This window comes from Blennius ocellaris, assembly GCF_963422515.1.
Source record: "Blennius ocellaris genome assembly, chromosome: 12".
Taxonomy (NCBI): domain Eukaryota; kingdom Metazoa; phylum Chordata; class Actinopteri; order Blenniiformes; family Blenniidae; genus Blennius; species Blennius ocellaris.
In genome coordinates, this window is record NC_137661.1 from 11,828,932 (window position 1) to 11,855,001 (window position 26,070).

Below are 26,070 nucleotides of genomic sequence, written 5' to 3' on the forward strand. Positions count from 1 at the left end.
TGTGGACTGTTTGTGAACAACTTAGCATATAACTTGCAAAAATACTGAAACATGATCCCATTGTTTACAATGTGATAAATGTATCAGCACAGTGAGACATTCGGCTTTATTCAATTTTGGGAAACATAAATCAGGTCCTGTGCGGCGGGAAAAGGTCAGGATGCAGCGAGGCTGCCTCATAAACCAGAAACCTTTCTGCTGTGAAGATGGAGCTTGGGAAGGAGGGTCTATACCAAGACGACTACGCTTGGCAGTCATAAAACTGCTCACCATAGCAACAAGAGAGAAAAGTCAGCATAAGGGTACAATGACCATAAAACAAAATCATTAGAATAATAGGCTGTAAAGCAGCCGAGGATGGTGTTTTCTGCTTCCTGGTCTCAAATGGTGGCTTGAGTGATCAATAATAGCAGCCATAATGTGAAGATAATTATGAACGACTAAATACAGTACCACTCAGGTCTGAAAGGTCCCGAGGCCTGGACACATGCCCACTAAAACATAAATACATACAGATGTAACAATAGCAGACAAGTCAAAATGACTATGACTCAGGCAAGAGCTACAAAATGTTTCTGAAAGGTCTGCTGCTTACTCCAAACAGAATTGTCCACCTGTGGTATGATTTTAAAGGCAGAACACACTCATTGCTTTGTACGAAAGGGCTTTTAGAGTGAGTCATCACTGCTTTTCTGGTTAATCATCTGTCATGCTTTTTTTTTTTAAGAACTGAAAATGAACTCTTCAAGCACCGCAAATGTGCCAGTTGGTGAATGCTCAGGACAAAAACATCAGAGGAAGCTTAAAAGAAAGTTCTCATGTCGTCTCGGATTTTTATTTGCCACCGCAAGTAAAATCAGCAGATGATCATCTCTGATTCATTCAATGTTTTGTTCAACATTTCTACTTGTACCTTCTTTATATTTGTGCACCATGGAGGCTTCGAACCTGCTCAAAGTAAACGTTTACTTGCGTGTTATTCATGCTAGGTACCTGAGATCTTAAAGTTTTATTTTTCCACAATTATTTGTGTTTCACACTAAAATTTATGTCACACCAGTGCAAAATTGCCCCGTTTTGGATATAGAGAGAAAGAAATAGAAAATACATGAGAGGTCTCGGTTCTCATTCTTGTCACGTATTGTTAGTGGGCTGCTGAATGTCAAATATGAGCGTTATTAGTCATTAAAATTCTTTTTATATTTTCCAGAATATGTCTAAATTAGTATTGATTAAGAAATCAAACATAGATTTCCTAGTTTACATTAGATTAGATTTGTCCCCCCTTGGTTGCAAAAAGACATTGCTGACTTTGTAATTTCTGAAAAGTAAAAAAATTTAAATATATATGATCATTTATAATCCATCCCTCTATCTCGTGTGACACTTTATCCAGCTCAGCATGGCGAGGAGCTGGAAGTGATACAGGTGATCTGGACTCAAAGGACACACGCTGCACAAGAGGCCAGTCCATCGCAGGGCAAACGCAGCGATCGAACAACCCCGAGATTGATTTCACATCTGAGATATTCAACTGCAGTGACAACAGATGACGAACTCCAAAAAATCATCAGGCTTTCATTTTTGTGATCTCTGGCGTCTACCCAGCACTCCATATGTCAGCTGCTTGCTCTAAATGAAATGTTCTCTTTCACTGCTAATGTTCTGTTACCCCAAACCTGAATGGTACTGCAGTTATTAAGTGTATGTTTCCCACGTACAGTATGACACGTCTGTCCATGCTGGGTCCTGGATCCCCAGACTGAGGGACAGAAGGTGTTGCACAGATTGTAAAAACCCTTTGAGGCAAACTTGTGATTTGAGGTGACATGAATTAAAGTGATTTGACTTGACCCAGTTAACTTGTGATTGGCTGAACACACCTGATCCAGCTGGCCTGGAGCTTGTAAAGGAAGAGAAGCAGAGAAAGATGCTGCGCAGGAGCGGCATTTGACCAGGACAGCATGGCGTCACTCTTTTCTAGGTCTGGATCAAACTGTTGTGATGCCCCAGAGTAAACTCAGGTAAGGTTGACCACTCCTCCAAATGTACGCAAAAATGTACATTTCTTGTGTATATCCAGGGCGCAATTAGTAAAGTGATTGAAAGGAGTTTCCTGTTATCCCTCTGTTAGTGTCTCTCTCCCCCTCCGAAATACCGGTGGGGCTACATTGATCCTTTCCAACCCCTTTTTGTTTGAAATTCATTGTAAATCTTAATTTAAATACAGCAGCCATCTCACCTGTAACAAGTGCAGCTTGCATTTCTCCCAGTGAATAATCTGAAGAAAAACTGCTTCCGAGGTTTAAAGCTTTGTTCATAATCAATTATTGCCATGCTTTTGGTGCCACTTTTTGTCTTTCTCTTCTTTTCTGGTGACAGTTTTCTCAAGCAGCTGTTCTCAAGTGAGAAAGAAACACTTTGGTTGCTGTTGTAGGCATCAGCTCAGGCTTTTGTAATTTCCTGATAATAAAAAACTGCTTATATGAAAAGTACAAAATGACTGCAGTCACATGTGAAAAATCTTAATCTTCAGTTATATTTGACGCACGCACGCACGCGCACACACACACACACACACACACACACACACACACACACACACACACACACACACACACACACACACACACACACACACACACACACACACACACACACACACACACACACACACACACACACACACACACACACACACCATCTCAGAAAGTATTAAAGGAAGCATCATTTATTAACAATTCACTGATTGTTCTCATCATGAAAACGTAATCTTCAAAAAGGAAGTTTCAGTTGTTGTTTATCAAGTCTCTGCTCACTATTTTCATAATTAGCCAATCTCAAAATGGCACAAATAAATGAAGAAAAACAACAACCAAAAAAACAGTTTACTCTGGACCAGAAGGAAATGTTCAAAGTGTTTGTTTACCTGACTGACGGTGACAAAACTCAAAGATATCTTAAAGGTCATTTTGCAAAAAATATTTGCTTAAGCCTCACACTGTGACTTTTTGATTACAAAAAGATGTAATTATCCAAATTGCATTAAAACCTCACACCTTTTAAGATGGAGCGCCAGTGCAGACAACCTTATCAAGCAGCGGAGCAGAACGAGTCATTACCCTTCAGACAGCATCTTCTTGACTCTCTCTTTCTCCACCGTCAGCTCCACTTCGGCACTCTTACTGCGAAACAGTTTTTCCTCTCCAGGACCGTTGACCGTGAGCAGTGGCGGAGAATGACGTTCCTCTGACAGCTCCTGGACACACGAGCGAATCAGTGTTAACAACACAGACATGATGTGAGCTTGAATGAAATCGGCAGCTAATCTGTGACCACCAGTTGTAAGTGGTGCTTCCCAGAAGCCATTCAAGAGGGAAAAATTAATGATACGCCAGCACATTTGTATCAGGTTTAAGTGACTGGCTCGTGTTTTCTCAGTGTTTGGGATTTCACTGTAAGCCTTTGAGAGCCGCGCTGTAGTCCTTGTACAGGATGACAACAGACCGTCGACAGAAATGGCCTGACTGGAGGAGATGGAGGGTGGAAGCAGTACGGAGTCTGCAGTGGCATGGCTTCACTCAGCGTTGATGTTCTAAGTTGCATTTATTTGCATGAATGCCCATGGTCAAAGCTAAGTGACCGGGAATTTTAAACAAGATCACACACAAATATTTAAATGTATCGTTGGTATTTTGTCCGAGAGGCCTGAGCTGGTGACTGTTTTATTAGAATCTCCACAAGAAAATGGATAAGACACAGAAGGTCCCGGCAGCCCAACCTGCCATTGCTCGATATGCCCCATCTGGGCTCCTGTAAACTGGCTCCATGTACCGCGAGCAGTCGAGAGTGCAGCACAGTTCCCTTGATTTTTTGCAACCTCTAAGATCTGAGTGGACTCTGATTCAACAGGAAATGACTGAAACACAGCTCCACGTTCCAAAGGTCCATCTGGTGTTTACGTGTGCATACAATTTATGCACATGCTCTCATCATCATGCAATCGGTCCATCTGTTGAGAAATTACATATATTGCACATCTGTCTCATGGGAGCAGGGGTTTTCAAAAGTATCAGAGGAAGGCTCCCGCTCACAGACACAGACACCACTCACCTCTCCTGCCACGCATGCTTTGTGTCACGCAAAGTAATCATTTTATAGTTGAATGAGTGGAATTCCCAATAATAAGTTCCACTTATAAAACACTTGGTTTTAAAAATGTGAGTACGGATAAAATAATGTATTTTTACTCTCCACTTTTCTCTCTCTTTTTCATAACCCAATTCCTTCTCAAAAGCAAAAAGGAAAAAACAATTACATTTGGTAAAAGCATTCCCCTGACCCACAAACTTTCCTCTGTTGCCGGGTAACACCAAAGCTCTCTGGTGCCCCCCAGAGGAGGCCTGCACAATAATCAGTACGATGAGAACCCTTACACCAAAGGCTCGGAAGTGTTCAATATAAAATCACAGTGAATTCAGTTATTTTTGAGGCACATCCTTGAGTGCTAAAGCTTTGACAAAATGAATTACTGTTAATTGCGTTTAATTATTGGCAGAAGTAAATCAAGGAAAGCTGCTTTTCTTCAACACTCAGACTCGATCTTCATCAACATACAGTATATAGTTTAATCAAATGTAATGGATCAGCAGATGTTCATGCTAACAATTTAATTTCTTTGGTTCTTTTCTTCATTATAGCAGTTTCAACGTGTAAAGGTAATGATTTAATAGTTTAATTACGTTAAGATTACCATATCAGGCTCAATTTCCAATAATCTTTTGGATTTCTTGTAAAGTAAGCAACAAATTAATAAATGCAAACAACTGAAATAATTACACATCATCTCTGGATCAGTCTGTAGAAGGAGATTAGATGATTATGATGATGATGATAATGATGATGACGGTGTCACTTCTTTAACCTCGAGGCTCGTATTTCCATCAACCATTAAATAGGTTTCAATTCAAGGGGAAAGTTAAAGTGTGCACTACCTGGACAAGTTTGTGCGTTACCATCTGCAGAGTACAACTATGGAACAAATTATGTGTGAAGATTAAACAATTATCAAACTTAATTCAGTTACAAAATATACATAAAGAGTCAATTCTGGTGAGGTGCAAGGTTTAGTCAAGACAATGAGGGTTTGTGTTGATGGTGTTGCATTGATAAATGGTTATACTGTAACTGGTGTAGAAAATTTAAACTGTTGATATTTGGATGCATGAATGTATTGATATTGATGTTGATGTTAAGATGGGAAAAAACTATTGTTTGACATCAAAATTAAGCCAATAACTAAGATGTAAAGGGGTAGGATTAAACAAGTTTACACTTTTTCCTGTTCACTTTCAAACATGTAAATCCAGATCGGCACATACTGAAGATGGATTGTGTTGTACATTTGTTTACTTATTTGGATTTTATTCTTTTGTCTTTTTTAATTGTCTTTTTGTTTTGTTTCTTTCGTTACATGTTTAAAACAAAGATATTAAATCAAATCAAAACATATTTACAATTGTTCGCTTTTCATATCTCTCACAAAATGTGATTAGAATTGTTTTTATTAAAGCTACTCAAAATATTTTATTAATAGTATTAATGCCTTTGAAGATGTCATTAAGATTTCATGTGTGTATTTTTTATATCAATAGTTTTTACGTCTTGTGTTTTTCCTCCCTTGATCAGCAGAATTATCTTTCCAAAAAAAAAAAAAAAAGCTCTGCGCACTGAAATGTGGATATAAACTGCTATCCTGTTTTAAATATGATTATTGTGTTTGGAAGCAGAACAGGTGGGGCCTTCATACCATGACTGTCACTAATTATAGTAAGCTGTGAGTACTTGCCTATTTAAAAAAAGAAAATTCTGCAAGGAAGGCTCTATTTAATTTAAATATCTATTTTCTTCTCAGGTGAAAGAAATACTTTGAACACAATATTAGTACACACAGATGGCTCGACTCCCGCCAGGTCTATCCAGTCTGTTGATATATTTTTCTTCTCTTCTGCCAGGAGATGGGCTCAAGTTTCTCGTCACACAGCTTTGTGAACCATTTTCCTCAGTCTGAAGCTCTGGGCTAAAAGATCACTCCGTTTCATTTTCAAAAGCGTGCCCATGAATTAGCCGAGCAGTATTTCAGCGCCGACCATTGCCTCTTTTCTTCTTCTTCTCCTTTCTACACGGAAACCTGAGCCTGAACTTGAATGACCAAGTCCCTCGCTGAAGTATTACAACCCTGCACTTACTGTTGAAAGAGCTTTTATTAATAATTTCAGCCAGCCTGACCGTATTCCCTCAAGGACAACGGTTCATCATCCCGAGCTCAACAGCTCTCAGCCTGTTCTCGTGAATGGATATGAAAATAAAACACTCTGCTGGCTCACGTGATTGAGGTCTGTGTCCAAAGGAAGGAACCAGAGAGCAGGAAAAAAATAAAAAATAAAAAAAAAATAAAAATCAAAAGCTAAGACAACTTCAGTTTGGCCCCAAAGCCAAGGGATCGGCTGAGTGTAACCCTGAATAATTCATAGAGTGGATCATGTTTAAGTCATAAATGGGATTACAAATATACAGCAGTTTTTTTTTTTTAATGCGTGTTGTTCACCAACGGGCTGAGTAGAAACAAGTCAGACACACTGGAGCAAGAAGCTACAAACGACCAAAGCTAATTAGCTTGAGTTCAAACAATATTTCTCTTTTAAATGGACTTGTGTGTTTTCTGTCCTCCAGAGATGTGCTACATCAATGCAGAACATCTCATCGTAGATCACACAAAGGATGATAGGTTTCGCTGTGCGGTCTGAAGTTGCTATACATCTTAAATAAAATATACAGATTCGATTTCATTTGGTGGTGTTGTTGCCTGTCCTGAACAAAGCTTTTTCTCTTTCGCAGCAAACAGCAGCTGAGTTCTGAAGCTAAATTTGCTGTGGAGTCAACTTTGATCAGACTCTGGATAAATTATTAAGAACAATATGCCGTGTAACACGAATCAAGGGCCCTCAGACTAGGCAAGATACTTATATTTGTTTTTTCTATCCATGGCGTGTGGAAGGTTTTCACTCACCTGTGAGAGCTGTGATGGATCACCATGTGGCATGATGCATCGGAGAAATGAAGAAAAAAGAAAAGAAGAGAAAGATAGTGACATTAAATTATGAAAACAACTTAAAGAGAACCATTTTTACTCAACATCCTGTGTGTTTTCCATTCACTAGAGAAAAAGGCTGTTTTATGTTTTCTGATTAAAAATGAAGGCTGAGCACAAAGAGAAAACAATGTATTAGTAACTGATACTTATATTAACTGATACTTATAGACAAAATGAAAAGCATAGCAACAAAAACAAGAGACAATTACAATTGTTTCCTCATCCTCAATTGTTATTAATAAACAAAACGTTCGTATAGAAGAACATTAATGTGTACGTCTGTGCGCAGGTTGTATATTAACAAGACTTAAACACTGTTCAGGTTCTATTTACAAGCCTCTCTTTACAATCGATGGATTTTCAGATAGTTAAAATATTAAACGGCTTTCCTGAGAGCTTTCCTCTTGATGACTGCACCGCTGTTTGTCTTAAGTACATCTATGCCGTTTACTTATTCATCACAGCATCAGTCCATTTCCCATTTCTACACTCAGTGTTTCATTGAAACCAAATTCTGGCTTCATTTATTCATGTGTCCATCCATACCTCTCAGGTGTATGCTGAGGCTTCCCTTGAAGTACCTGTCCCACCAACTGAACAACACACAGTCACATTGTTAACCCTTTAGCTGGTTTTAATGTCAACTCTGTGGTGTAAAATATTGATGATTGGCATTACAGAGTGCCGCTCTGTCTGCCTCTGCATAGATACCATGCATGGGAGGAGGAACAGAAGGGAAAATGCTCCAATCAGCAGGTGCAAACAAATGACAGCTGTTATTCTGTCAGAGGAGGAAACGGCTCCTGCAACCTGCTGTGCTTTCAGCTCATTTATTGACAGGGGGGTTATTTCTTAATGTTTGCTGATTTAGTTCACTGTGTGGCTCTATGGCTGCCAGCCCATTATTCTATGAAAACCACACTGCCCTTTTCAGATGAATTCAAGAGCTTTCTTTAAAGCCAGGCATCAGGACACGCACGCACGCACGCACGCACGCACGCACGCACACACGCACACACACACACACACACACACACACACACACACACACACACACACACACACACACACACACACACACACACACACTCTTTCAACCAACGCAAGTTTTATTCACTAAAAATGTCTTCATCCAAAGTGGCCCGCGTCTCAGAATACACAACCCCAACACTAATAGAGTTGGAATGATTTCCCTGGAGGTGCTTGGGTTTTGTTCAGCTAATCTAGTTTAGTCTAACAGTCAAACAAATACACACAAGACACTAATTGGTGACACTAATTTACCCACAGGTGTGAGACTGTGTCACTGCTCTGTGACGGACTCGTCAACCGCAAAACCGTGTCTTCGCATATTGTTTGCCGAGATTGTCTGAAAGGACATATCCAATATAATTGAACTCTTGGGGCTGATTCAATCAATCTCTCCATCATCGTTGGTAATGAAAAGTCTTCTGGGGCACAAAATGCAAAGAGCAGCTTTGCACCAATTTATGAAGCTATTCGAGTGATTTTGACCTCAGTAAACCCCAAAGTGAATTATGATATACACAATATAGAAACGGGGAATAAAAATATTATCTTTGGAACAGTTATTTTCATAGTGGAAAAATACCAGGGCAACAAGAACAACAACAATAATAATAATAATCCCTTTAAACCAAAATATGGGCAATCACTAATTGCGCCATCATGCTTTGATTTGGTGGTCCTACCAAGAAAAGGTAAAGGTTAAAATGTATTTCAGTTCATCCGCTCATTCCTCTCCTCTTATAACAGACAAACTAATTTGATTTAAAGTCCCATAGTTACAAAAAAGTAATTCGGATTACCATGTTTCACCTTGAATGAATATCCCACAGTAGAGATTTGACAGAAAAGTTAAGTGAACTTTACAAGGTTCTACCTAAATGTGCCGTACGATTTGAGTTATTACTCATATTATTAGTTTCACTTTTCAAAAAGTCTTCAGTGTTTGAATAGATGGGCTTCTGTATATGAATTTATGTAGTGAGCTTTCATTTTGACATATTAAGACACTATCAGAGGTCTCCTTTACAGTTGAGAATACTTACCGAAGTTACATTATGTTGCGCTGGGCAGCACATACAGACACTGCTTCAGGCTTCCCTGTGGTTGTGGCCTCCTTGATTTAAGCATCCGCTTAAATACATTTTCACAGCTTTCAACGTGTTGCACGACTCTGTTTATTTTCTCAGCACTTGATACCTCTATAGTGGGATCTGTTTATCATTCTTCAGCCTTATCTCACCGACTCCACAATCTCCTGCTTCATCTGATCGTTGAGCACTGCAAATAAGCCTGAAAGCTGCAGCTTTACTGCATGCAGATCCCCTGCTGCCATCCACATATCAGAGGCAGAATATGTGCTCTGTACAGCCCGAGGCTGCCAAGATACAACTCCGCAACACTGTAGACTGCTACTGACCAGTGAAGTGGAGGTGTTGCAAAACCTACTGAAAGGCTGGGGAGAAAGTGCAGGCTCTCTGTGCGAGTACATAAACCAACATCAGCAGAAAGTCTGTCAGAATATTTAGTCGTTTTCTCCACAATACCTTGTTGACAGAAGCACTGTGTTTGGACAATTATCTTTACAGTGTGTAAGTGATTCATTCTCGGGCAAAATATGAGCATGTGTTTGCAGAAAAGTTTAAATAGTTCTCAAAAAGCAGAAGCTGTTTATAAAAGCTTGACAGTTCTAATGAAGCTCTGACAACCATGCTCAGGATGCCATTGATTCTTGGCTGTATATCAAGCATGCATCTGGCTCATGTGCTTGACGCCAAACTGGAGCATTGATTGGATATTATTTCTCCATTACAAGGGTTCAGGCAGTGGCAGAGTGTGTTTAACAGCATGCAGCGAGCCAGGGTTGAGGAGATGTGATAATAACGACAACAACACCTCTGCCTTCATTGCTCGGCACAAAATCAATGGATGCTGTCTTATTGTGGAATCAGTACAGGTTGTTCACTCGCTTCTGACCTTGCAGCTCTGAGTGTGTTCGTGTGTGTCAGTGAGGTTTACAAATTGATTACCGGTAAGCTTTTTTTTTTATTACTTGTTTTATATCCAAGAATAAGTGCAGCATATTCCAGAATGGAACATTTTTTCCCCCCCGACATTACAAATGAAGTGTTTCTTTTGTTGCCATGGCAACTGCATGTAACATCTCTGCTTGTTGTTGTGTCACTGACCTCTGACCCCTGAATTGTGTTGGCTCTTAGATATCAAGCACATCGTTTATAAACAGTTTAGTCACAACACAAGTTAACCCCCCCCCCCCCAAGAAAACTGCCGGTTTATAGCCCTATAATCTACTATTTAGATGAGCACCCCCCTTGGGGTGTCCAATGGTTTTAGATCCCTTTACTTTCAAATAATTTTCATTATTCAGCTTCTATCAAACAGTTTATATATATTTTATTCTCAGCATGTCTCAGATGAGACGTGTTTTTGTGTTCTTGTCTCACCCAAAATACTCCTTGCGTGACTGTGTGCTTGGGGGGGCTTTTTCTGTCTTATTCTATGTTTTGCTCTTGTTTCTTTAGGTACTCCGATTCCACTCACGATCCAAAAACATGCATGGTGTCTAGAAATTGACTGTCAACACGAATGCGAGTGTGTGTGGTTGCCTGTCTCTCTGTGTGGCTGCTGCTTGTCTGGAGTGTATTCTACCTTCACTGGTATTCAGCTGGGATTGCCCCCATCCTGCCCAACATTAATTGGAATAAAACAATGTAGAAAACTGGATGTATTATTTTACATGTCAGGGACATTGTGGTGTTCCTATAGTGATGGTTTGTGCTCTGTGTGATGTAAAATCTGCAGGAACAGTAGCCAGGCAGCAGAGGGACATGCACAAACAAGAATTTCAATTCACGCAGGTGAACTTTCTCGGACTGTGATACTGACACAGAGAACATGTGCAAACACAATTTACTTTCTGTTTTCACAAAGTTTCTTGAATTACATCTCGGGTTTTTTTCGATGTACTTTCTGCTTTTGTTGTTCTTTCTGAATTGTTTCATTTCCCATCACGGCAAATAAAAATGATTCACAAAGGTTGCATAATGCAATGTGACCACAACACCACTGGGTTCACCTTCTCTCTTCTCTCAACCATTCACAGCGTAGTTTGCAGGTATTTGATTATTAGTGAGAGGAAAAACATAACCATGACCTAGTTTATTTCCCCTGTTTGATCATAATAGAGAAATAACATTTACTGTGTGTTTCCAGTTTATCGAGCCCACATCACTGCTACGGGAATTCACAAAAAGGGCCTTGGATATGAAACATTATTCCACATCTATTGAAAATTTATAACCAACAAATCTAATTGACGCTCTTAATTAAACAGTTTTAGTGAAACTATCTGCAGTCAAATTAGTTGTCATGTTAACATTGCAGTAAAAACTCACTCTTCTAATCATGTTGCCGTAGTTAAATGCTTGTATGCACAGTATTTCAGCTTGGGGGAAATTGATATTGGAAAGAGACTTTGTGAGACAAATCTGATTCCGCCTCATCACAAGCAGCCATTTGGCACAACAGTTGGTATTAGGTTGACAGACATTCACGCGTTCTTCCGATCGGCCACTGTTCAAAGTTGTTAAATTATTTCGCCCGAACATTGAGTGTTCTCATCCTTTGAGTCTGAATATCATGACAACATAAACACCCTGACAAATATGTCTGGGTCCAATGTATCAGTGCTTATAAACTACAAAGTGGCAGCTGTAGTTGTACCATCCTCTTGTGGAGCTGCAAAACTAATTCCAGACACCTCAACTGCATTCCCTGCAGGTTTGATAGGACAGATGATTGAGAGATGGGAAGAGATCAGGAGAGCGGAGCTACAGAACCGTTTTGACTTCAAGAACCAAAGATTTCGCCCCAAGAGAGCGGAAAAGCAGAAAAACCTCTCTCAGCTCTCACTGGCTGATTGTATGTTTCATCCTTCAAATGGACACAAGTATTAGGGGACCATGGAGGAGTGTGGCGTCTGCTGTGTTTGGGACGTTTTGCAGAGGTTTGTGGCAGCGCCTTCTCCTGAGCTATTGAGGTCGGAGCTCTCTGAGCAATCTGGACGTCTCTCCATGGCATGAATGCTCGGCTGTTCGCACGCTGAGGAGTATCTGCTGCATCAATGTTTGCTTGTGATTTCTTTGGAGTTGTTCATAGTATTTTCTTTCCATTCTATACTCTATTGTGTCTGTTTAGAGGCATGGAGAGAAATGTTTTGCTTCCACGGACTCCTGAAGAGTATCACAGAAGTGACAAAGACAGTTTGCTCGACAATTTGAGCAAATAGCTCCGACATGAAAACATTCTCTGATTAATTTTTTGGTTCAATCTGACTGTTTGTGTTTACTTGAACACAATGTGGATGTAAAGAGAGTTGGAAAATGACTCACTGTCCAAAATGAAAGACACTGCAGCCTGAGCAAGTTTGCTGTTTTTGAGTATTGTCTGTGCAACAAAGTAACACGCAGGAGCTACAAATCGGTGAACATGAGCAATTTATTTTTATTCAGTGTATTTGTTCATGTATATCTGAGAATGGGACACATTACAAAATCTATTCTGGGAATCAATTTTTTAATTTTAATAATCACATAAGCGCCTGTGGAACAACTTAATGCTGAGATGAAATCACAATCCAGCCGCACGTTGAGCCGAGACTCCGATAGCAGCAGTTTCATTCTGCTGCACAGTTGAAGAGACACGGTCATTAAAAAATTCCCCTCAAAGCATTTAAATAAATGTTTTACAGTGCGAGTTATTTATTGTTCAGATTCGTCTCTAACATCTTATGTAGATGACCTTCTCAGGGTTGATGTTCACTTCTGTTCCGTCCTGGAGTGTTTTCTCTCAGCTTCGCCAAAGTAAGCAGATAGGACACACCAGCAGCTCTTATCTGAGTTTCTCAGAGCCGAGGTCGCCGTGAGCAGCGTGACTTTGCAGTCTCCCAGACCGGTGCTGCTCTGTTTTGAAGTACCATAGCTAAATAATCTAATAATCCATAGGCTGGATTGATTTGGTGAAGACCCTATTTTTAATTTTAATCCAGATTTTTTTTTTTTTTTTTTGAAACTCGGCGTGCACAAGCCAATCCCAACTCACGAGGACGGGTGCCGGCTGTACAGAGAGACACAGTGCTAACCTCCCTAACACCCTCAACATCACATAAAATGAAAACTAGAATAAACCAGTTTGAAACTTGCCATGAGCTAACCGTTCATGTTGATCTCTACTGAGAAACATATTTAAAAAAATAATAATTTCCTGTCTTTTGTCTTCCAGTAAAACAGTTTAAAACGTGTGGTGATTCATTCGGCACTCGGGGGTGTTTACTAATTCTGCAGCCATTAGAAATGATCCAGTGCAGTTGTCTTCTGTGCAGCTGCAACAACTTTAAGACTTGGCTCCCTCTGGGTGAGGTGTGTGAAGCATATTCAAGTCTACTGGTTAATGATAATGATGTCAATCACATCTGAAAAATGCTCCCTGGAGTTCATAGTGTTATTAACAACATAAAAAAACACCCATAAGTTGTATCACACTCGGAGTGTCACAGTGCCTTTTAGCAGAAATTGAGGGGAAATATACTTTTTAACTATGTCCAAACTCTCACCTCTATACTTGATTCTTGGAAAGTTTGCTAAGAAACCAGCAAAGTTTGCAGAATACAAGTTGTCCATTGTGCTTTCAGCAGCAGCCAGATTTTCATCAATTATAAATGATTCAGCTTCTCCTCCTTTCCTTATTCTCCAATCTTATTCTCCTGATCCCTTTCTTCTTTCTCTTAGTCCGAGCTATTACCACCCCTCTAAACACCTTCAGCCGAGTCATTCTTTTCTGCCTCCAATCTCCATTTGTCATGCATGAAATCTTTTAATGGAGTGGACCAATGGGAGAATAATGGAGTGACGAGATGGGGATCCATCTGATCCCTGATGATTATTTGACTGTACATGTTTAAAATAGAAACAAAGGCCGCTAGTTTGTAGCCATATTACTGATGTCTTATCATATTCACCCTCGGTGTTACAGTAACCACTGTTTCCCAAAGTGTGCAAAGAGTTTATCAAGGCAAAATTAAATCTACAACTTCCTCACCAGATGCCATAACCACACTCAAAATGAATTTACTCTTGCTAAAACTGTACAAAAAAACTATCATTCTTAAATTGCTGCCAGCAGAAGGAATTTCCTTGGTCATTAATACATTATAGCTAATATTGTCCGTCTCCTCCAAAGAGTTATTCCCCCCCCCCCCCCCAAAAAAATGGAAAATTAATGATTCCCCTCCCTTCACTATGCTAATTTGTTAGCTATAATAAAGCTGCTCTCAGACACTGTTGTCTCTCTTCAAATCTGTTGCACTGGCACTTTACAGCAGAACAGGGTCACCTTTATTTGCAGATCAGAAGCGTCTATAACTTCTCACTCAAAAGCAAACTTTTCTAATGACTTTATAGTACGACCTTCCTAAACAATCCAGGACAGAAACCTTACATACCAAATATTTTACAATTTAAATGATGGTTCAACTACTTGATGTTACGGTTAATAAAAATACACACAAATAAGTTATTTCCTATTCATTTGTCAAAAATTTGATAAAATATTGATATGTATGTATCATTATAGTTTTTGTAGCATCATATCAAACATTTACTAGCCTCAATGCATTAAGGAGAAAATGTCCCTTCGTAAAACTATTAAAGAAATAGTCCAGATTAATACTTTATTCTGCTTTTTGGGGGGTAAAATGGTTGTATTAAAATCAGTCCTGGTCAAAATGATAAAAAAGAAACACATAAAAAAAACTGTTATCTTATGTATTTTGTGAGTACACAGAAAAACCTCTTTTCTCAAGGCATCAAAAACAGTCCAGCAGTGTCTCACCTGTGGAGCTGCAATGTTGAGTGCAGGGTTGGCCAGTTCAAATCTCTCCTGGGATTTCTCTCTGGCCAGACGGGCGGCCTCCTTCACCTCTTTAAACTGCTCTGCAAACTGCAGGAGAAAGGAGGAGAAGAGCGAGGAGTCGTGCTCAGTGCCGGTCAGGAAAACCTACCTAACTTAACGCAACAAGAAACATGTAATGTGATGCATCTTCTGTCTTTTCTAACATCTAGCGATCCTCCCTGTAATGCTGCTTCTCGAATCCAGACTGGCTTTAGGAGTAGCTTATCAATTTATTGCTCAGGTGATAGGTTGTCAGATTCATCCATCCGTCTGCCACAAATTGATATTTTTGGATTGTGGGAGGAAACCGTATCACCAGAAAACCTACGCACAGGGCGAACAAGCAAACTTCACACAGACAGCCTTTTGAGCCCAGCATAGACTTGAACCAGGCGTATTTTCACTACGAGGCTAGATTGCCATCCACTATATCACTATGTAGAAAGAACAACCTGAAAAACTCACATTGAAGTGACGTTCATTTTGAATTCACATGATTCATTTTAAAATTGTCCAAAAATGGAAATGAGCAGCATAGTGCACATACTATATTAATAAAAAATATTATGGATGAGGACTTAGTTTAATCGAAACAGCTTGTTACTGAACTAAATGTAGTTGCAGTAGTACTTTTACCAGCTAAAAACTATCAAACAAACATAGGATTTAAAAGAGAAATTAATTTCTGTCACACACATTGATGACAATTCACCTTAAAGAGGCTGTAATTGTGGTTTATTGTACCAAAACCTGTACTCATGGTCCTGGTCTGAATCTGTGAACCGTAGAGGACAAGTGGTTTCATGGGGAAACTAACCTTTGGATTTTAAATGACAAATAGGCCAATGTCACGGGGAACATGGACGTTTGGTTTGCTCATGCATATATACACACTTATGACAGCTTTCATACCTCAACACATTTCCCCCACAGTTGCACAAGACTTATTTTTAATCAAACCAAACCAACCAAGCATGTGTATCATACATTCAATAATCTAAGCTGACTGTGCTGCTGAGGCTTGTGTTGTATAAAGATCTTCTGCTACAGGTCGCTACGGTGTAATGAATGCATAGCAGTAAAGTCGAAATGCTACTTTGGGAAGCTCCGTGAGTGAAATCTGAATGAATGAATATGTTCTAAAGGCATCAGCTGTAGGTACTAAACCTGCTAACCTGCAAAGTGAGAAAAGCACTTTGATCCTGTATATGAATTTTCTCCATCAGGTCCATTCATTCTGTAATGAACTACAAGCTCTTTGAGGCCTTTTCTTTGGGTTTTGCCGCAGTGCGCGTCCGCCATGTTACCTGCTGCAGCTGCTGCTCCGTGGAAAAGCCCAGGCCGTAGACGGTGTTGGCCCGGCTGTCTGCCCACTGGCCAAACTTCTGGGAGGTTTTGGTGAAAGTCATGTTTGGGGTGATGGTGCTGTTGATGATGGCCTAAGAACACGGTGAATAACAGCAATAAACGATTTGGATGAAAATTATCTCTGTAGACAAACCTGAAAAGAAAGGATGTGCAAATATGTTATTGAAACACAACAGGGTGCAAATCCGTCCGCTCTTTGGCCCACTTCCTTTGGGATTCCTTCTCACCAGACATTATTATTAAACAGGACTACTTGTGCTGACTGTTGTTGATCTGTGGCAACTCTAGAAGGTTTCATTTTTAATACTGTTGCACTTTAACTGGGTTTTATCATTTCATTATCAAATGTGATCTTGAGTGTCACTTGGTGGTGGGCAGGGGGGGTCCTGTTGCCGTCCTTTAACACACAGTGTTGAAATAAAGGAGAATTTAGAGCTTGTTTTTCAGGTCAGAAATCCACCATAATGGGGAACCACTGGAGAAGAACGTGAGCAAAAAAAGGCAAAATAACTGAACACCCTGGACACAGCAGAAAAACTAAGTGGAGAAGCTTGTTGTGGTGTGCAATGATCTGTTCAGTAATATTCTCCAGTGAATAACCTGATAAAAACGGATTTGTTGCCAAAGGATTTCTTTAGTCCCCTCTCCAAAAGCCTCGAGTCTCGGTGCAGCAAATTGGCACTGCTGGCTTATAATAACAAAGTGCATTTTTTTTTTTTTTAGTTCCATTCAACAATATATTGCAAGCGTTAGGGGTTCCAGTTGCTTGAATATTAGGTATGTCATAATTATTCTACAGACAGCATGCACAGTTGACTAATGGATTTCCACTCATGGCCGCCAAATAGAAGACAGATCTATTTATTCATTCATATAATCCAACAATCCGAAAGTGGGCCAAAAAAGAAGCAAGCCAGGGGAATATAATACCCCGTAGTGAAGAGTCCCTTCCCTAATGTATAAAAGTAGCCCGCTGGTTGAGGACAGTGTTTTGAATTTTCAGCGAAGGGAACAGAAATCATAGCACGTCAGTGCTCTTTTCACCACCTTTTGTTTTTGAAGTAAGGATAAAGAAATCTGGACGTGTAGCAAATCTTAGTTTGAAGTATATATAACTGGTTCAACACTGACAAATCTATTGAATATGTAGAGCAAACCTGAGGTAAATCATCAAATGAAATAGAAAAGAGAAATTACCCCTCGGGTAAAACCTGACACTCATTTGATACAGACTCTTTTTTTAACCTCAATACACAAAAAGCGAGTATCTATTTATTGCCTGTCATTAGTCTATATATCATAAAGGTAACCTAAAATGAAATATTAACTTGGCTTTCTTTTATTCTTTTTTGTGTCTATAGTGAAATAAGTCCTTGCGGGTCAGTGTATATAATCAGGTTTATGTCCTGCCGTGATTAGATGATAATACTGTATATCACACGCTTTCACACATTGTTTCTATGCCTTATGGGGACAACGCATTGACCTATTTTACACTCATCCTAAGAAGGCTTATCTGATATTGCTTATTCATTTCCTGTAGGCTCATCCTGATCATTACTACCACTTGACTAATCCCAACATCAATTACAACTTCAAACTTATCCTAAAAATAATTCACGTCTGCACGTGCAAATTGAATGATTCCCCTAATGGAGAACTGAATAAACACACCAATATACGTTGTCACCCACTCATGCACACTTTAAGTACCGGTAGTTCTTTCAATATTTCCTATATTGGCCAATACCAAGTTTTGCTGCATATCTTTGAGTAAATCATGTCGCCACAACTTTATCCCTCTAATAAATGTGTGTGTAAACACGCGTGGAGTCCCCACCTTGGTCCCGCCCACGCTGATGATGCGGTAGACACTGCGGCTGGCATCGTAGAAGAAGGACACGGTGACTGCATGCTTGCTGGCCGGCAGCCAATTGCGTTTGGTCGCCGGGTCGATCTGGAAGACATGGGCTCTTGCGCTGAAGATGGGCTGCTCCCTTCGACGGACACGACAGAACAAAAAGAAACGACGACTTTAGGTGGGTTTGTGTCACATTCATTTACAAGAGGGTCTATATTTTGTGAATTTGGTTGCCTATTCACTACCATCTCCATGATAGTAATACTGATGCTTTCCATTATTGGGAGCTCATTATTTTCCCAGAAGCACCCACTCTCAGTGGCAAAGGCGTAATCTCTCACCTGATGGTTTCTCTATTTAAATAATAGAGTCTTTTACTGAACACAAACAGCTTCTCTGGGAACCGAGTTTCAACAATTGTAATATCACGAGAAGCAAAATTCAGGGAGCATTTTTAAACATGTGCATTTTTTTTGTTTTCTTTTTCATCTCCAGAAAAAAATTTGATAACACCACACGGACTTCCTTTAACTTTTCGGAAAACGGAAAATGTGCAGACTGAATGTGGAAAAGATGAAACACGTCAGAGGAAATAGATTGAGAGCAGAGAAGCACACATCCCCTGCTGCAGAGCATCTAATTTGTTTAAGTATTGCTCTATCAATCATTCAATAATAACACGTATCGCTCTCAGTCCAAACTCGTCACTGTCACACAAACAGAGGCGAGTTCCAGGTCACGTCAAGCATGAAACCGTCTGTATGCGATTCTCCCAGCTGAGCCAGTTTCTCTGGAGAGAAACTCACCCCGGGGGCGTCAAATGTTAAAAAAAAAAAAGAAAAGAAAAAAAGAACTGTCATACTGTCACTTCAAGTCTAAAGCAAACTACTTTTTAATAATAATGCTCAAGTGTTGAATGGCTAAATTTCCTGAAATTATCTCAAACATTTTTAAATTTCTAATTTGCAATTCACATGAGTCACAGACAAGAACAATAACTGCAAATATGGAAAACTTGTCAGGATCATCAAACACATCAAAGTAGTGTTTGTGGGCTGTAGGTCCTTCTACCATTACTTCCATGTGCAATTCTAATTCCATTAATACACCCACAACTCCAAAATAGATGTGACAAAGTGTGAAATGAGATGGTAATAAAACCAGGATTACCCAAGATGATGTCTCACTTTTTCTGTAAAACCAAAAACGGAAGTCCAATTTGATGCGTATCCCCGACAAACAATCCGACAAGAAACAACTAATTTTTGTACGTCTCGAGGCTGAATGTATACTGAGAGAAAAATATAAATGCAACGCTTTTGCTCCCATTTCGCATGAGCTGAACTCAAAGATCTACAACATTTTCTATAAACACAACAGACCTATATCTCTCGAATATTGTTCACAACTCTGACTAAATCTGTGTTTGTGAGCTCTTTGCTGAGATAATCCAGCCCACCTCACAGGTGCCGCATATCGAGATGCTGATGATCATTGCACAGGTTTTCACAATAAAAGGCCAGAGATGTTGGATGTCTCAGTACACATGTTCAGGGATTCGCTGATCTGGTTACATCCCTTTTTTTATTTGAGTATTTGAGTGAGGGTCACTTTTGTCACTAAACATCATACTTTTTTTCAATATAGTTTGTATAAGTTAGTAGTTTACAAATGTTAAACTAATCCCCATCTGATTACATTGCACAACTTCCTGCATATTTCATTAAATTTAATGGTGTTCATTAATTTAAATAGAGCAAACCTGAGTTAATAAGATTTAATGAGTACTGTACTAATGAAACACATCATTATACAAATGCATACATGGCTACTTTTTACAATAAACAAACAAAAAGATGAATGGAAAAGAGACATAAAGTCTTTGTTCAGCACACTGATTAAAGCCAAAAGAACCAACACATCTGTACACACCATTAACAGCAAAAGAAAACCATTAATGACTATTTCTGTCTGAAATAAAACAAATAAAACATTTCCAGACTCAGTCACATTTTCAACAGACCTTGAGGTCATTGATGCTCCATTCCCGGTGCAATTCGGCTTTTGGTGTAAATGAAGCAGAAGGTTTCCAAACCGCTAGCAGTCCAATTAGCTGTCCCGCTCTCTTTGAAGACAAACTGCAGTCGCTGCAGGGACCGACAGCAATAAGGAGCTCATAGAACATCGAGGGACCACATGAGCGCTTTGGTGAATTCATGCAACTTTACACAGTTAATAGAGTCCGCATGGTGTCAATGTATGCAACGATCTGCTACCCAATGAAGGACGATTATACACCGACATTAATGAGGATAATGTGTAATGAGAAGAGGCTTTGGTCTTTGTCTGAGCTTGAGAAACAACCACTTATATAGGTCAGTGTAGCCTATATGGACAATTGTTTCTGCTGGGATTGGTTGGAATTACTGTACATTTGCATACAAACAATAGTTGTTATTGTTCCAGCAGGGATTGCCAAAGCTGCACTTGACAATACACAATAGCAGTGGAGCCAAGAAAGCAGATTTAGGTGCCATTCAAGTCCAAGATGGCTGCAGCGCCACACAAATTTTACCCCCCCCCCCCCCCCCCCAAGAACATAGAGGACAATTATCTGTGTTTTTCAGAAAATCTCTTGTTTATAAATATCATAAAACCCTAAATAAAACAGGACTGGGTTTACTTTTTTGCTTTCATAAATAAGCTATTAATTCCTTCTCCGTTGTTCATCCACATTGGAGAACCACTTCGACATTGTTTCACTACTGAAATGAACAGGGATTTCTATGATAGTTCCCTCCAGGACACGGAAACAGAACACAGGACTATTGATTTTATGCAAAGCTGTTTTCAGAGCACACAAGAACTCCTTCGATACAATTTTTGTCCATATAGTTTATGCTTGTTTAGCCCAGTGGAAACGGTTGCCGACTGTCAACTTTCTCTTTCTTTCACAAAGATGCCTGTGAGGGCATGGATCGCTCCATTACACCAGCTTTGTGACTCTCTGGGTAAAGAGTTACAGGATAATGATTAATGAATAATCGGAGGGAACGCAATCTTTATTACAGTTATTGACATGAAATTCATCCTAAAGACAAGCTGCTACTGAGCATTGATCACCCTCGCCTTTACCTAAAAGACCCATTTATTTTTTATCACCTTGGAAATAAATCTTTTCCAATAGTAAAGGTTCATCCAAATCTGTTCGTACTCTGCCATGAATTGTTCCAGTGCAATATGGATGCCTTCGTTAAGTGAAGCCAAAAGGACGATGTCATCTGCAAAAATCAGACACGCCCTGTTCCAAGGTCCCCGATGCCCGTCCTTCCTCAGGGAATTTCGGGGGACGCCATTGTGAGCCAAGTCCACAAAATACATGCAGAGTAGACCAGATTTTCAAAGTCATATCCACTCAATAATCTGCAAGGGAGGTGCAATGGATGAACTCAAGACTACATAGTCTTGAGGCTTAAGTCCAGCAAAGAGATAAAGATTTACTTTTTTTTTTTTTTTTTCAAATAAGAAACACAGGACCACAAATGTCATTGTCTGAAGTCAGATTGTTTTTGTTTAGTTTTATGTTTGTAATGCTAACAAACTGTTGAAGAATGTAAACATATCATATGAATCATAATACAAAGTCGACTGTTCTCTCAATTGTTTAAAATGTCTCTTGTTTTGCTTTAATGACATTTTTATCCTATGGGTTTTTTAATACAGGCCATTTTACAGTAGGTGTGAATACAAATGGAAAAAAATACTGTATGTAAATGTTTTAATTCTGTTTGGTTGTTGTTTTTTCCCTTCCAGGTGAATCTAATAAAATGGTCCCTAAATAAATCTTTTTTAATCATTTTTTTTTCTTTCATATTTTAACTTTATTTTAATGAATTCGTTAATCTAAGCACATCTTCAAAATTATTCAGGAAAAAATGTTTCTCAATTGTGATTATATTTCCAAAATGTTTACAGTGACTGCAAATATGTTTCTGAAACTCTGTAACAAAATCGTTGGAAAAGCATCTTCCTCATTTCTTCAAGAGGAAGAAATATCTCCTGGAAAACAGCTCTGTCACCTCAAGCTGCAGAAAATCCAACAATGTGATTAAATTTAGGAAATCAACACTCGTGTGAAGCCGGTACCAGTAAATCCTTTGGACAAATGAAAAATGAAAACTTAGTTCATCTTTTCAAAGAAATCAAACCCGTTAACATTTATTGACATCTTTCAGTCAACTGCAGAACACTCAGCTGAAAATGTCCCACACTCAATATTTCAGTAGTTGATTCATCATTTCTCACATTTAATATGTGTCTCTGCCAAAAGACTTTCAGCAAAACCACCGGAGCAACAATTTATCAAGTAAAAACAGTCGGCAACTATAGACACAGTGACGTGCAGTCCGTTAATATAAATCAAACCTCGGGAGACAAATGTGTTTATCATCGTTGAACCAAGAAGCGTAACTTTATTTGTAGAGGACCTTTACAGGTCAACACAAGCGAAGTGTTTTGTGGAAGAAAAAAAAATGTTTCCTCATGAAAAACAGATCAAGTAAAATCTCCATATAAAAATGTTTTACATTTTCTTCTAGTTTTACTCTTGGGCGGTTGGCACCACCACGTCAGAGCAAGAGTTTGGTTTGTGGTGGATTGTTAATGTGGATATTTTTACACTGTACAGGCTGCAGAAGACCAGAAGGTCCATTTAGATCCTGACTTGAATAATGGATGATGCAGTTGTCACAATTTAGTACATTAAAAAAAAAAAGGTTCAGGTTGGATCTGAGGTGTGCAGCTGTAATTAACAATTCACTACTAGGAGATAAGATCATGTGCTCAGCATCAGTTATGAAACACACAAATAAGCAGCACCATGAAAGAATCTGATTAGACTCGAATAAAATTGTTGCTGCATATAGCAAACAGCCACAATTGTAAATAAAGGGGAGATAATTGTCCGAAAAACTAATCAAACATACAAAAAAAGACCACCACTGTCAGGCTTTTCCTTCTATCATATCTATTATCTTAACAGAGAGTGATAAGTGGCTGCGCGTCAGCTCCCAGCCATCACAGAAATTAATGTCCCATCATTCATTTGGCCGTCTCGACATTAGTCTTTGAAAAGCCCATCAAGCTAATCAGCTCAGACGGGACGCATCACGCCAACGTTGGATGATACAAGCAGATTAAGACTGGATTAAAATCCTCCCGAGGAGCCCAAGACGTGGCACAGCAGCCCGTCGTAGAAGCCTCATCTCTGAGTAGCGCAGTGGAAAGTAGCAGAGTCAGTGTGTTAGATTGTTCAGCACACATTCCTGATCCAATTAACATCAATCTGTGTGGCTTTTAATTAAATCAGGTGCTGCCAGAGTGAAACCTTTCGCGACTGGGCGGAGGCATGCTGCTTGCATCTGGCAGGCTGAAGAGTATTCCGAAAAATAAATGGATAAAAAGAGTGAAGCCCAAATAAATGAAACATTGAAGTTGCATAAACCACTATTATTCAAACATCTCTTTCCTGATAATATGAGAAGTTACCTCGTTCAAATCGAATAAAAGTCCTGAATTTACAGGGTCGACTCAAAAACACAATCAGCTTAATGCTTAGCCCAACTATAGGATGAAAACTTTTTGAAGAAATGGTTCTAAAACTTTATTGGGTCATTTTTGCAGCTCATCTGCTGCTTTTGATTGGTGTGATCGTTGACTAAACAGATGTAGTCAATACTTTTAGATATTTTTTTGGTATCAATAATAGGTTTTTTATTTATTTATCCTCGCTGAGACTCGTTGGCAGTTTTCCACAAAGCGGTTTGTTGCATGTCATGTTCCCCTTTCAATTCCCTTTATCTCTCTAAACAGTTCAATAATGAGGAAGAGCTCTGATCTTGAGAATGCAAATCATCTGGGCCAGATGACTTTTGTTTGTCGTGTTATCCTGCACTCTTTAAAAAAAAAAAATTATAAACAGGTTATTTCTTTTCTTTAGGTGCAAATCACAGTTGTGCTCATAAATGCCTGCCTGGAATATTACTGTACCAACGTTTCCACTTTGTACCAACGAAAAGCACTTCAGTGAAATGAATGGTGCCCACCACTGATTTGTGATTATGCAGCAAGACAATGATGATAGCTTGCTGCGAGACCTAAATACAAGTGTTATGTGGATCAATTACTGTGCATCTATTTCAGGTCATACATACATGCAACCTTCCCTCCCCCTCCCGCAGACCCTCAAACACAGCACGCTGCTCATCTAAGCATGAATGAAGGGCACTGTGCTCTGATTACACCTCAGTAATCAAAGCAGTTGAAAACATGTTGCAGACACCCCCCCTGTCTTTAAAGCAAAAATTAATGTATGTATGCTAATATCAGAAATATAACTCTGGTCATGATACCTATAGATGAAACATTTCTGAGAGACCCAACATAGCAAAAATATTTCATTATCAGAGCAACTGCAATTATTCACTGAAAGCAATGTCTTCATGTTTCAACAACACAGCAAACATCCATTGTGAATTCATCCATCTCAGGAAATGCATGAGGTATTTCACAATGAAGAGAACTTCCACACTGAAAAGTTTTCCACACACAATCAAGTATCTCAGCAAAGTGTGTCTCTTCACTGTGACTTCCTCCCAACCCGATCACTGTGAATCATATTACAGAGCCATTAGGGCCGCAAATAACACTTATTCTTTTCCTTTTGTGGCTAAATCACTTGAATAGACACTTTCAACCGAAGAAATACAAATTACAAGTCACTTCCCCCGTCTGTGTGGACTCAAAGATAAGTCACACTGACAAGCCCATCTAAAGAAAAGTTTACCTTATTCAGTCGAAGTAAAACAAGATATTAAGTATATTTTGAGCAGTCAGATCGTCTTTGCAGCTGTTGTACAGTTTATGCAACAAGTTATTCGTAAGCACAGTTGAAGGATTTCTGTCTCTGTATTTCTGTCAGTAACATAGGCACGTGAATTTCTCAAATGTGGGATCAATAAAGTAAAGTAAAGTAAAGTAAAGGCTTAACTATATGCAACAGGCCAACATTTTGAATTTGCACGATGTATACAGAGTGGAAAGAGGCTGGTCCAAGAGACTTAAACCCCATCAACCATATTTTGCACAACAGCTACATAGCCAAATGAACATTATCAGTGTTTGTCAGATGTAAAGTGGGGTTTAAAAAAAAAAAAAAGATCTCTGCAACATTTCCTCTGGAACCACTAAGGGAAATGCTTATTACTAATGACAAATTCACGATGACAAAATTATTGTAATTTGAATTACTCAACTGCTTGTCTTGGGGTAGATGTACGTATCAGTTTTGTTTGAAATAGTTTAGTGACCCTGGGAAAACTCTGAAAAAAAAAACGTTGTTTCTTATTAGAAAGCTCTGTCAGAGCTGCTAAAACCAAAATTTAATCTAAGCAGAACATATACAAGTATAGAGGATAAAGGGGTTTTGTCTGAATTCGTATTGGAGGTCAGAGTGGAAGAAACAGAAAAACGCAGATGAGCAAAACCTGAGCGACAGAAGTGAAGGCTCAGCTGGGATGCGAGCCAGCAGAGAAACAAGGCTGAATGCCCAATGTTCAAGTCTGAGCAGTATTGCTCAGGACTTTCTGAGAGTTTTATCTTCACTTCTGCACACCTTTGGAGTTGCACACTGTAC

General features: G+C 39.2%; 1 protein-coding gene across 1 annotated transcript in view; it reads right to left on the bottom strand.

The window, feature by feature from the left end:
- The window catches only part of LOC308137927 (homer protein homolog 3-like), a 48,302-nt gene that overhangs the window by 11,933 nt on the left and 10,299 nt on the right, over window positions 1–26,070 (bottom strand). The window contains exons 2-5 of the mRNA XM_080506830.1: window positions 18,357–18,513; window positions 16,456–16,587; window positions 15,089–15,196; window positions 3,123–3,259 (exon numbers count right to left, since the gene is read on the bottom strand). Coding sequence (XP_080362956.1) covers window positions 3,123–3,259; window positions 15,089–15,196; window positions 16,456–16,587; window positions 18,357–18,513 — 534 coding nt within the window. The remainder of the gene's footprint in view (window positions 1–3,122; window positions 3,260–15,088; window positions 15,197–16,455; window positions 16,588–18,356; window positions 18,514–26,070) is intronic.